Source organism: Crotalus tigris, unplaced genomic scaffold, assembly GCF_016545835.1.
Source record: "Crotalus tigris isolate CLP2741 ecotype Arizona unplaced genomic scaffold, ASM1654583v1 scf7180000017842.263358, whole genome shotgun sequence".
Taxonomy (NCBI): Eukaryota; Metazoa; Chordata; class Lepidosauria; order Squamata; family Viperidae; genus Crotalus; species Crotalus tigris.
The window spans coordinates 184,131-195,616 of NW_024096668.1; the positions used below are offsets into that span (position 1 = coordinate 184,131).

General features: G+C 37.3%; 1 protein-coding gene across 2 annotated transcripts in view; it reads left to right on the forward strand.

Annotated features, from left to right (window-relative positions):
• Positions 1-6,702, forward strand: part of KIF26A (kinesin family member 26A) — a 161,642-nt gene extending 154,940 nt beyond the window's left edge. For both annotated transcript variants that reach the window (XM_039343331.1, XM_039343332.1), the window contains 3 exons: positions 71-91; positions 1,006-1,156; positions 4,201-6,702. In XM_039343331.1, coding sequence (XP_039199265.1) covers positions 71-91; positions 1,006-1,156; positions 4,201-4,379 — 351 coding nt within the window. In that variant the 3' untranslated portion in view covers positions 4,380-6,702. The remainder of the gene's footprint in view (positions 1-70; positions 92-1,005; positions 1,157-4,200) is intronic.
• The last annotated feature ends 4,784 nt before the right edge of the window (positions 6,703-11,486 follow it).

Below are 11,486 nucleotides of genomic sequence, written 5' to 3' on the forward strand. Positions count from 1 at the left end.
GGTAACAGGAATTACAACCATTAGTCTGCTACCTGTTTAAAATAACTGCTTTTTATTTCATTTACAACAGCCTTTCCAGGATGTTGAAAAGGTAAGTCATGTATTTCCATCTTACTTATCTCTTCAGAGCTAGTTATTTCTGTGGTAAACATAAAATTTCCAATTAGTTGTATTGTACACACAATTGGGGATGGTTTCAATGCAGAACCCTCAGGCCAATGGAAGGAATCCTAAGTGAGTTTGTAAAATAACTTCTCACCCAAAGGCTACATGAATGCATTTTTATGTTAATTGATAACTCTACAATTAATCTTATATCTTTTATTATACATTGTTTCTGTTGTTTTAGTATCCATTATTGTAAATTGTGTTTTGCTGCTTTTTAAAATTTTGAATATATTTGAATTTTATTAGCACCATTATTTTAGCTTTACATATAGTTTATTTTCGTTGTCCTGAGAGCTTAAACATCAGACAAATAAAATAGGAGTGGAGACTTTGTTTTCTCTCCTACTTTTACTCTGCAAGCCCTTTACCAATCCACTTTCAAACTATGATGAAAATGAAGTAAGACAACTGGAGCATGGGTTATGGAGTAAACCAGATGGGGAATGATTAAGCATACCACCTGCATATAGGGTTGAGATTTTGAAATTTTATTTTTTTCTAATGGAATTATATTTCCTCATTTTACAGGGGGAAAAATAATTTCTGTAACATATGTTTGTAATTTAAGAGTATTGTAAAGGAGTACATTAACTCAGAATGGCAATAAATGCCCTAAGTGCTTATAGAAGGTTGCCTTTATTAAATTAGCATCCATGAAAGTACACTTTTAGCCAAGATAGGGTGGGAGAAACCTTAGCTAATGTTTAATATTGCTTGTTGAGGCTGCATATCAGTGGTTGAAATTGAATGGTGTGGACTATAGACTTCTGGGAAATTGGGAAAAGCAAGCAGATGACCAACAAAGAGTTACAGATAAGTAATTTTTGTTCCCTAAAGGGCTTGATATATTTTAATACGAAACTGAAAATCCTAGAGAGACGCCACCAAAGGATTAGGGAAATGAAAGCAAAGCATGAGTTATTGAAAGAGGAGTTGGAAGAAACAAAATGCAGGCTGATGTTGGATCCATGCAAGTGGAAAGGAGAATGTAAGTATTTATTTAGTGCTAATAGCTAAAATGTCTAATTTGACACAAAATTATGAAGAATGGTACAACCTAAATATTTTAATGCAGTGTTTTGATCCAGAATTGTTGAAGAGCTTTAGGGATAGATATTAACTGCCTTGATCTCTTTTCATAATTCATCCTTGTATTCTTTCTGTCCTAGCTTTATATTAATTCACTTTTAAAATATGGAGCTCTTTTAAAATATGGTGGCAGAACAAAGTTAACAAAAACTAAATTAAAACATTTAAATGAATTACATTTTTAATGTATTTATTTTAGATTTGAATTCAAGAAAATTTAAAAGATAAAATTAAAAAACCAAAAAGTTAAAGAGGTTAACAAAAATATCACTATTTGATTCAGGTAAAACATTTTTTATTGACAAGTCTATGTTTAGTGTACCATCAAAAGCCCTCTGATTATTTCCTCTTTCCATTACTTGAGTAGTAAAATTAAATTGTTAACACTGTGGGCAGGCCCACTGTGGATAAAAATCACATCTCAATTTTATGCTGCAATTCAATCAGGTTTGTGGAAAAGGGAGACTAGTGATCAACTCATTCAAGGTTAAGGGAAGATATTTATGTATGTAGGTATGTATGTACGTATGTCATATAGCCAGTCATTTACCAGAAAGAACTCTGGATAGAGTTCTAAATGCTTTTAATATAAAAAAGCATTTAAAATAACATTGACCCTCAAATAAGACTTGCATCCTGCAATAATACCATGCTGGCTCTATTAATACCCCAGATCCATGCCAGGCCTTCAGTGGTTTTCTGAAGGATCAACAGGGTTAGGGCCATCAGTATCTCCTAGAGGAGGCTATTCCATAAGCAGACACTGTGACAGAGAATATTTGCTGCTGGGGTTCCACCAGGCAACACTGTTTTACTAAAGACACTCAGAGCATAAACTGCTAGATCTAGGGAGATGGGCAGAAACCCATGACATATAGAGTTTAAAAGTGATAACCGGCACATATAAAGTATATTGCAATAATTCAATTGGGAGGTGATAAAAGCTTCTGTTATGACTCAGATAGGTAAGACGAGGCAGGCCTCCAGAGAGTTCTTTATTGCTCCTGGAAAGAGTTAAGAAATGAACCTCCACTGACCAGTCAGGCTCCACCCCCAGTCCCCCAAACAACAGCCCTTAATTACCTAGCAAGTCCACAAGGCAAAAGTCTTGGCAGAAAGCCAGGGCAGTTCTCAAGGCAAGGAGCAGTTTTCCAAAAGGGGCACAGTGAAACAAAAGACAAATGCAGTTCACAAACGGGCACAGTTCAAACCAAAAGGCAAAAAGCATTTCTCAAAACAAGACAGGGTCCAAGGTAAGGCAGCCCCTTCAGGGCCAGGGCAAGCCAAGAACAGTCCTCAGCAAGGCAAAAGCAGTTCTTGAAGCAAAACAAAAAGCAGTCTTTAATGCAGACAAAAGCAGTTCTTAAAACAAGGCAAAAGCAGGCAAAGCCAAGAGAGTGTAAAGAAACAGTTGTTCCTGGCAAAAGCCCATCCTCACGGTGTCTCCTTAAATGTTACTCTTCAGGTCAAACTCGTGAGAAGGGGCAGGGCGCCTTCCTCCTGAGTAGTCAGGTCACCCTGCACTGACTCTGCCTTCCTTCCATTCTTTGTACTCGGGGGACCAGGCAGAGGAGGCATTTGCTCTTCTCCAGAGCTCTGGAGCTCCTCTGCTCTTCCTTGATCAGCCTGAGCCCTCTCTTCCTTCCTATCTACTCTTCTGAGGCCCTATGGGCCCAGGACTGCCTCGTCCTTGTTCTCAGGCTGTTCTTTTTGAGCCATAGAGACTGCACCATCCTCTGCTCCATCTCTTCTTCCTCCTCCTCCTCCTCCTTCTCCTCCTCCTCCTCCTCCTCCTCCTCCTCCTCCTCCTCCTCCTCCTCCTCCTCCTCTGACAGCTTCAGTGATCATGAGAGGTGCCTCCTGACCAAGGACAGGATATAAAATCTATTTGTGAAAAGGTTCTCCTAACTGCAATTTGTACCTCCCCTTTAAGAGGAGCGGTGATTCCAGGAGAACCACCAGATTATGCATACACTGACGAAAAGTAACCTTAGCTAGAGTTAGATGGCAAATATCTTGTAATGGTTGACCTGAGCTAGTTATTTCCCATCTTGACCTGTTCAGCCTCCAGACACTCAAAAATCACGTCTGCAGCAACACTTGGATAGCTTCAGGTGGAGGTATACAACTATCATCAGTATGTTTTATACTATGCAGACAAATCACCCCACTCAGCAGTAGATATTTAAATAGAAGTGGAAAGAGTTTAGCCCTGTGGCCCTGTATAAAGTAAACATCTAGACCTACCTACCCTACACCTACCAACACTGTCTGAAACTGGTCTTGGAGGAAGTAGGAGACTCACTGAAGAACCATATAAGCTAAATAAATAAATGCCTCCCACTTCCAAGCCCTTAAACTGGACTAGTGGGATACCAAAATTGATGGTATCAAAAGCCACTGAGAGGTCAAATAGCATCCAGATGAACCCACCACCCCTATCCTGAGCCCCCAGAGGTCCTCCACGTGCACAGTCAGTACAGTACTTTCTTAATACTACTTCCTCTCTATAATGCAGACATGTCAAACTCAGGATGTCACATGATGGGACTGTTTTGCCATTGCCGGCAATGGGGTGGGCGCAGCTTATGCGTGACGTGTCCGGCCCATGGGCTGGCAGTTTGACACCCCTGCTATAATGGGTCCAGAGAATCTGCTTCTTCCACAGACCTTTGAATCCCCATCTGGGATCCACAACATAGAGTCCAGTTTGTTCTAAGGCTGCCATTGCCTGCTTATTCCAAGCAGTAGCTAAGACCTTGACTGAATTGGAATCCACTAGGTTCATTAGGTGTCTGGGATAGACTGATCAAAGAGATCCCTCCTGTTGGAACCTCCTTTCTTAGAAATTCTTAATGCATAATGCTGGTTTAAGATTGTTATTATTTCTAGATGCTTGCTTGGATATTAAATATCTTCTTTGTTTGTTTTTTATGCTACTAGTTGAGGTTGATCCTGATCTTGATAAGGAATCGCAAGATTATCTGGAGGCATTAGAACAAGTGACAAGTGAACTAGAGCAATGTGTGAATCTGTGCAAATCGCATGTCATGATAGTCACCTGCTTTGATATCGGAGTAATCAGTGACATCCAGGATGGAGCACAAGAAGTGGAAATTTGAAAACTTTTCTAAAGGGATTTAAGGCAGTGGAACCAAACTTTCAAGGAAGAAAGAAAAAAATAGGTGTATTGGAAAGTGAAGGTGGAGGCGTGAGAATTTATTGCGACAAGGAATGTTGTGGAAACCAGAAACTGTCAAGGAATTGGAATGTTCTAAACCTTTATGGTGCCTCAACAATCTATGAATTGTACAAAGCTTACCATAATTTCTAAAAGAGAAAAGCAGAGAAGAATATGCTGAGAACTGTTTGAAAAGTGAAGTGCCTTTACCATTCATTTGTGACTTGTTTCCTTAATTTTTTATTTGTTGCTATAATTGAAACCAGCAAATCAAAACAAATCATAAAATGTATTCCTATGAAATATTTTCTACTGTATAGTGTAATTTATGACTATATGTAAAAACAAAACAAAAATTGTAGCAAAAGCAATAATTATGTTTTCACACCTGAATTTGCCTCCTTGTTTCATGGAAAAGCTGGTTTATGTAGCAGAACAACAACAAAAAATTATATTGTAATTGCTTTTTCATGGTTTAGGATTTGATATATTTTTATGAACATTATCTATTGGAAAGGTATATAATGACATTTTGGAGCACTTGCTTTGTATTCAGTTTTGATACTCTTTTTCAGAACACGCTTTTTCCATGTTTTTTCTATACAAATATTAGGGCTGAAATGTTTAATAGATTGATTGGTTACATTTGTCAATGAAAACACCATAAGTTTGATTAAAAAGGTGCCTCCTGATTAACTGAGCAGCAGATTTTAAAACTTTCATTTAAACCTATTTTTAATACAAGGAAAAGCTGAGGATGGCATGTGGCATTTCCAGTTCTCTCTGCTACATACACAGAAATGTCTGTTTCCAGGTGGTGCTTATTGCAACATACCTGTGCATGTGTTTTTTAAAAACAAGATATATTACTTTTTCCTCTTCAGACTTTTTGTTTTTATTTATGTGCATTTAAATGATTAGTGAATTAATTGATTAGTAAAAAGCCAAAACTCAAATAGTTGATTGGCCAATATTTCTTTTATAAGACAGCAGTTCTAATAAATAGGTCAACCAGTTAAGTAATTTCATGGGTAACATTCCTAAACTACAAAGCCCAGAATGGCTTGAGATTACTTGTTGGTAGGTCTGCCATAGGAGATAGGCAATGAAAGCCTTGGTAATAAAGGACAACCTATATGTTATTGTACAAACATGATTCCATAAAAGACCCAGTGGTTTCTACTTCTAGTCAAATCCAATTTGGGAGAGAAAAAATTTCAACAGTGACACTTTACTCCATTGTTGTAGAGCTGATAGAAAGAGTGTTGAGCTAGCAAATTATCAAGTAGGATATGGGTCAAGCACCACATCATGGTTTTGCTTTTGAAAATGGCCTCCAATCTCTTTGACTAGATGAAAAGAGCTATGAGAGCTTTTATATACACGTGTATGTATATTATATAGTTTTGCCCTAACTCTGATAATTAACTGCATTCATTACTATCCCCCTTTCCTAGAATTCCTTAACCAGGGGTTGGCATCATGGAATCTCTTACCCCAATATATCTATCTTGTTTTTTACCATTGGAAAAGCTCCTCCTACCATAATTACTGTCCCACTGAACATGCCTGGGGTGCCTGGTCATTGTTCAATCTTGGACCAATGTCGTGTTGAATTGGGGAGAGATGGTGGAGTATAAAGTTGCCAGCCCCTGCCTTAATCTAACTTGATGAAGTCTGTTAACTACACTGTGGCATTTCTCTCTTCTGAGTGCAGGAAAAAAAGAGTTGGTTCCAGACTTAGTCACAAGAGCAGATCCATTGAAATAAATTCATTTCCTATGATTTCAGTGGGTCTACTTATCCTATGACCAGGCTGGATCTAATCCTCTGTTTACAGCCAAAATCGCACAGAAGTGGGGTATAATGTTTTCTTGGGGGAGGGGGGTAATTATTAAGTTAGTCCATATTTTTGTATAGTTTTAACAATAAATATAGCATTTGCATTTTATGAACTTTGAAAGACAAATATATCTTTTTACAGTTTTTCTAAGGAAGGCAAACTCTCAGGATTGTTTCTAGACATGCTGCATGAATTTTGTGCTCTTTCTCCCTTTCTTTCTATTCTTTTTAAATAAAACCACTTTCAAGTGGAGACTGTTGATAAATTGTTGCCAAACAAAATAACTTTTCGAAAAGTTTGATAGTGTATGTAATGATTGCATTTCATAGGGAACCATATTTTCTGTCATCCTACTATGTACGGGGTTGCGTTTCCCCTCCAGATCCTTTGTATAAATGTATACAACAATGGCTTGCTTCAGCTTTTCCATGTGAATAAAAAGATTTGTCTATTGCTGTTTTCTTAATTTTAATGGGTACCTTTTTCTTCTATAGCAGTAGGGAATAGAACACTTGTACTTGTCATCCTTAAAAGAACCAGTGTAAAGTACCAGGGTAGAAAGTGGGAGTTCTAGTGCTCCCTTAGCTTGGAAAGCCAGCTGGGTGACCTTGGGTCAGTCACTCTCCCTCAGCCCAATTCACCCCACAAGGCTGCTGTTGTAGGGAAAATAGAGGGAGGAAGATATGTTGGATATATTTGCTGCCTAGAGTTAGTTGTAAAAATAATAAAGGCAAAATACAAATAAGTAAAAATAAAAAGTTCACTGTATATTAATTAAAATACATACATAGTAGTTAGGATCTCTGTGATTTATATTAAGTAATACAGTATATATATATTGATCCAATCTGGGTTGGTCACCAGGACCAGAGGTTTAGTCTTCCAAGCTTTCAAACTTGTGCTGGAGCTCATCCTCGGAGAATCTCTCTCTAGCAGAATGTGTGTGTGTGTGTGTGTGTGTGTGTGTGTGATGCTAGGATAGAATCTAGTAATATCCATCCTTCATAATTGGATCCAAACCTATCATTAGAAGTTGGAATATGGGAAGGAGCAGCAGTAAAAGAGCATGTGGGAAACATTGGGGACCATTGTTGGCATATCTCTTCTTTAAATACATTCCCTGTATTAAATTCAGGGAATATAATACAGCCATTTGTTTAGTGACAGTTCAAAGTTATAACAGTATAAAAAAGTGATTTATCACCATTGCAGCATTCCCATGGTCAAATGATAAAAATTCAGACACTTGGCAATAGGCATGTATATGATGGTTGCAGTGTCCCAGGGTCATGTGATCACCCTTTGCGTCCTGACAAGCAAAGTCAATGGAGAAGCCAGATTCACTTAATAGTGTTACTAACTTAACACCTGCAGTGATTTACTTAACAACTGTGGTAAGAAAGATCATAACATGGAACAAAAATCATTTAACAACTTGTCTTGCCTAGTAATGGAAATTTGGGGCTCATTTGTGTCATAAGTTGAGGAACTACCTGTAACATGAATTGGTCAGCATCCAATTCGTCCTATAAAACAAAAGGATAGAGACATTTTAATAATAGAATGCATTCATATGCTGTAAAATGCCAAGGATGAAGCATCTGAATGTAAGAAAAGATGAATTGATCAGCTAAAATTTAGAATAACAACAGCAGCTGCAGCATGAAATGTGTATAAATTTTCAGTACTTTTCTGTGCAGTTAGCAGAAAGCTCAATCTATAATTATAAATCCTAATTATTTTCCTTTCGTATTCATACACTTATTTGAAGAAATAACAATTACTCAGAAGGTAAACAGCCTCAATTACAAAATCATTAAGCACCAAGCTATCAGTTAAAAGGGATCAATTCTTGTTGCAAAAAAGACTACAGTTGAGACAAGTAGATCAATTGGCTGATCTCTTAAGCAGAAGAGAAAAAGTACAATGCAATCCAAGAATTTCATGGGATGAAAGCAGGATTCTGTCACTGGATAATAGAAATGAAATTTTGTTCAAGACTTGCAAAGGGTAACCTAGGAATGGTATGTTCAATTTATATTGTAGTAATATCTTTAGTTGCAGATAAATGATGGTCTGTGATGAATGGATTTGGAAGCATTTATTAATCATATTTATATAGCCTCTCATCTCACTGAAGACAACTTTGGATGGCACACAACAATACCATACTCTTTCCATCCATTTCCCTGCTTTTTAAAGAATTTTTCAGACACAAATCACTTGCACAGACACTGGGGCTATGCAGTTGTTGTCTTTAAAATCTGAAAATCCACCAAATAAATTGATGCCAATGATTGAAAAATGTGGTTACACAGTATGTATGTGAATGATTTTTTTAAAATGATTTTTAAAAGAATTAGGGAAAGTGTAGGTTCACCACATTCACTCCTTCCTGCATGCAGATCAATCAAAGAAATTAAATATAGAAGCTGGGCAGGAAATTGGAATTCTACATATCATCTTTTGGCCTTTAAGTCACAATGAAGTTTCAGGCAGGAAATCAAGGAAGGGAAATGATTTCCATCAGACTGTCTGAGCTGATTGCAGATAGATCACCTCCTTGGTAAGTAGTGCTCTCTGGATGGGTGGGATTCATCTCATCTGACTAACATAGCCATTGCTTAGAGTGCCAGGAGATGAATTCCACAGTTCTGGATGAAACTCAGATGGGGGAAGGCCGTATTGGTGCTTTCTAAAGATCCCCATCCTACTTTGTATTTTAGTCCCCACCAATTATTTTCTGAACAAAACGTCTGGATTTCTTATGCAAAAAGAGCAAATGGAAGTTTGTGAAGTCTTTCCATTACAAATACTGATATTAACAAATGTGGAAGTCATTGAGCTTCTAGTACTATTTTCTGGCAACTACTGAGCAGAAGATCTCCACAGCTACCTCTCAATTGTTATTATAATCAGTGATATGGATAGAAATAGGATGGGGAGGTTAATGGATTTTTTTAAAAAAATTATTTCCATTTTGACTGTCACACCAGAATTTTGAAAATAACTTCCCCTAATGTATTAGTGCCTATTGTACATATTTTTTAACTGCACCTATTTTCATATTGTCATAGTACAGTAGTCCTCAACTTACAGCAGTTCAGTTAGTGACTGTTCAAAGTTATAATGGTGTAGTAATCAGTGCTCAGTCATTGCAGGATGCAAATATGGCTGACTGCCTTCACAGCGTTTATTCTTTTTATATAGTTTTCCAAGCAGCAAAAGTTTAACATGGCAATAGCATTTTATTGGTAAAACTCCTTACCAGTCCTTAAGGATAGAAAGCCAGAGGCCCAAAACAGGGTGCAGTTTGTTGCAACTTCCTGTTGGTGTAAGCTAGCTGATATCAGGCAGGTGAGGTCATTGTACCAGCCTGGGGTACTTTCCCACATTGCCATGGTGATGTGAAGGGATGAGATAATGTAGGCGTTGGAAGGGCAGTTTGCTGCACATGACCTCTACTTGGCCCCCACCTCTACATAACGGCACTGAAAAAAAATGACTTATGACCATTTTTCATACAACCATTGCAGCATCCAGATGCTTGGCAACTGGTTCATATTTATGACAGTTGCATTGTCTCAGGGTCATGTGATTGTTTTTTGCAACCTTCTGACAAGCAAAGTCAATGGCAAAGCAAATTCATTTAACAACTGTGTTACTAACTTAACAACTATAGTGATTCACTTAACAATGGTGGCAAGAAAGTTCATAAAATGGGGCAAAACAAATGTCTCACTTAGCAATAGAAAGGTTGGGCTCAATTGTGGTCGTAAGTCGAGGACTACCTATATGTTTCTCTCTCTCTCTCTTTTTTTAATCCAGTGCTTAGCATACTCTGAGAACTCACATTATGTTTTTTAAACTCTGGTTTATGAGTTCATATATTTTTGTGCCCATCTGATTTTGATTTATTCAATTAATCATGATTAAGCAAAGTAAGTTTAAGTATGTTGTGTGAACAAACCTTTGATATTTATCCTCAATCTAATGGGATTTAAACTTTTAGAAATCTATAAAGGGCCCTGCTGGATGAGATTAAGATCCATCTAATCCAGCATGGGATCCAGGGCCCAAGCAGGTACATTAGGGAACCTTAAAACCATGTTCAGAAGTTCCATAGTCTTTTTGTATTATCATTTAATATGACAGTGACTATATATATGGGCCCCTCCCTCTTGGACTGAAAAATGGAGGAGACCTTGAGCATCCTCTCAAGGTCATGCAGGTTGGGCAGATTCCACACGGAACTGGTAGTCCCTAAGATATCCCAGAATCAAGCCATGTAGGGATTTATGGGTCAACAACAGCACCGACTTAAACTAGTGACTGTCATTATAGCAGCAAATTCCACTATTTATTTATCAATTGTATAGAGAAGAACAGATCTGAATTTCCCTTCATTTAATTTCAGTGTTAAGTTCCAATATAGTTGATGGCGAGAAATAACTGCTCTTTATTTTCATTTTCTCATGCAAAATTGTATGTATTTTGATCTTCTCTTATCCAGCTTTGCTCTGAGCTGTAGTGTTTCCTCACAGAAATTGTAGGAGAAAAGCAAACTGATCTAGAAGGTGGGATTAAATATGTTAACAGTTTAGAGTCATTGTGTTACCACAAGTGACCTAAGTCCAGCCTCCCATGGATTCTGCTGACCCTAATCCAGCACCAATTTAGCTTTGACTATTAATTGACTAGATTCTTGTATTAGAGGTAGCAACAATAAACATTTCTGTGCTTTAAGCATTATCAATGCTTCTGGTTGTTTGCACTTGTCAGAAATGTTGCTGTAATCACCTAATCTTTTTAAGTGTCTCCCCCCTCACTTCTACAGCAGCCTTTTTTAGTTATAGTAACTAGAATAGAGCATACCTTGCAGCCTTATCATGGATTTATGCAGGAACATTACTATATTGACTTTCATTTTTAATTCCATGCATAGTGTTTGTTAAGATTGCATCTCCTGTGTTCCTCAATATATTCAAAATCCATGAGGGCATTTTCTGTAAGAGTAAATTGAAGATTTTTCTTTCAGACTGGCTTTTGATTTTATAGCTCTTAGGAGTTGGTTATTGTTATTGCTGCTGCTTTTTCTCCTATTATAGTCTTTCTTCCTTTCTAAAAAATAATTTGTGTTGCATTTTTGTATTTTTATTGTCGGGCTGTTTTTGTTTTGATTGCAAGCTTTTGTTATCTGCTTTA